This window comes from Nestor notabilis, unplaced genomic scaffold, assembly GCF_000696875.1.
Source record: "Nestor notabilis isolate BGI_N333 unplaced genomic scaffold, ASM69687v1 scaffold17245, whole genome shotgun sequence".
In the NCBI taxonomy this organism is placed as follows: Eukaryota; Metazoa; Chordata; class Aves; order Psittaciformes; family Psittacidae; genus Nestor; species Nestor notabilis.
In genome coordinates this window covers 1-619 of record NW_009929937.1, presented here as the reverse complement: position 1 = coordinate 619, position 619 = coordinate 1, and the positions used below count along the sequence as shown (strand labels likewise).

General features: G+C 63.2%; 1 protein-coding gene across 1 annotated transcript in view; it reads left to right on the top strand.

Annotated features, from left to right (window-relative positions):
- Positions 1–515, top strand: part of LOC104406282 (SHC-transforming protein 1-like) — a gene marked incomplete at both ends in the record, with an annotated part of 1,505 nt that extends 990 nt beyond the window's left edge. The window contains 2 exons of the mRNA XM_010015216.1: positions 133–264; positions 350–515. Coding sequence (XP_010013518.1) covers positions 133–264; positions 350–515 — 298 coding nt within the window. The remainder of the gene's footprint in view (positions 1–132; positions 265–349) is intronic.
- Between the last annotated feature and the right edge of the window lie 104 nt (positions 516–619).

Sequence of the window (619 nt, the reverse complement as noted above, 5' to 3'; positions counted from 1 at the left end):
CCATTCCCCTTGTCCTGTCCCTCCATCCCTTGTCCAAAGCCCCTCTCCAGGTTTCCTGCAGCCCCTTTAGGCCCTGGAGCTGCTCTAAGAAGCAAGTGTGGGGAGTGAGGCCTCATTTGTCCTGTCTCCCAGTGCCGCCTGCCATATCCTGGAGTGCCCCGAGGGCTTGGCGCAGGATGTGATCAGCACCATTGGGCAGGCCTTTGAGCTGCGCTTCAAGCAGTACCTGAAGAACCCCCCGAAACTGGTGACACCCCACGACAGGTAAGGGCAGGGCAGTGGAGGGAGGCGGGAGGGTGCCTGGCTTTCAGGGGGGTGTCAGCTGCTCACCTGGGCCATGCCCCCCCAGGATGGCTGGGTTTGATGGATCTTGGGATGAAGAAGAGGAGGAACCGGCCCCTGATCACCAGTACTACAACGACTTCCCTGGCAAGGAGCCTCCCATCGGGGGGGTTGTGGACATGCGGCTGCGGGATGGGGCTGCTCAGACCCCCAATCACTTGGGGGCCACGCTGGTAAGGCTCTGGGCATGTCCCTGGGGGGAGCTCCGTGGGACAAGGGAGATGCAGGGACCTGGCGGTGTGTCTCCCCAGCATCGCCATCCCAGGGGTGCCCCAGG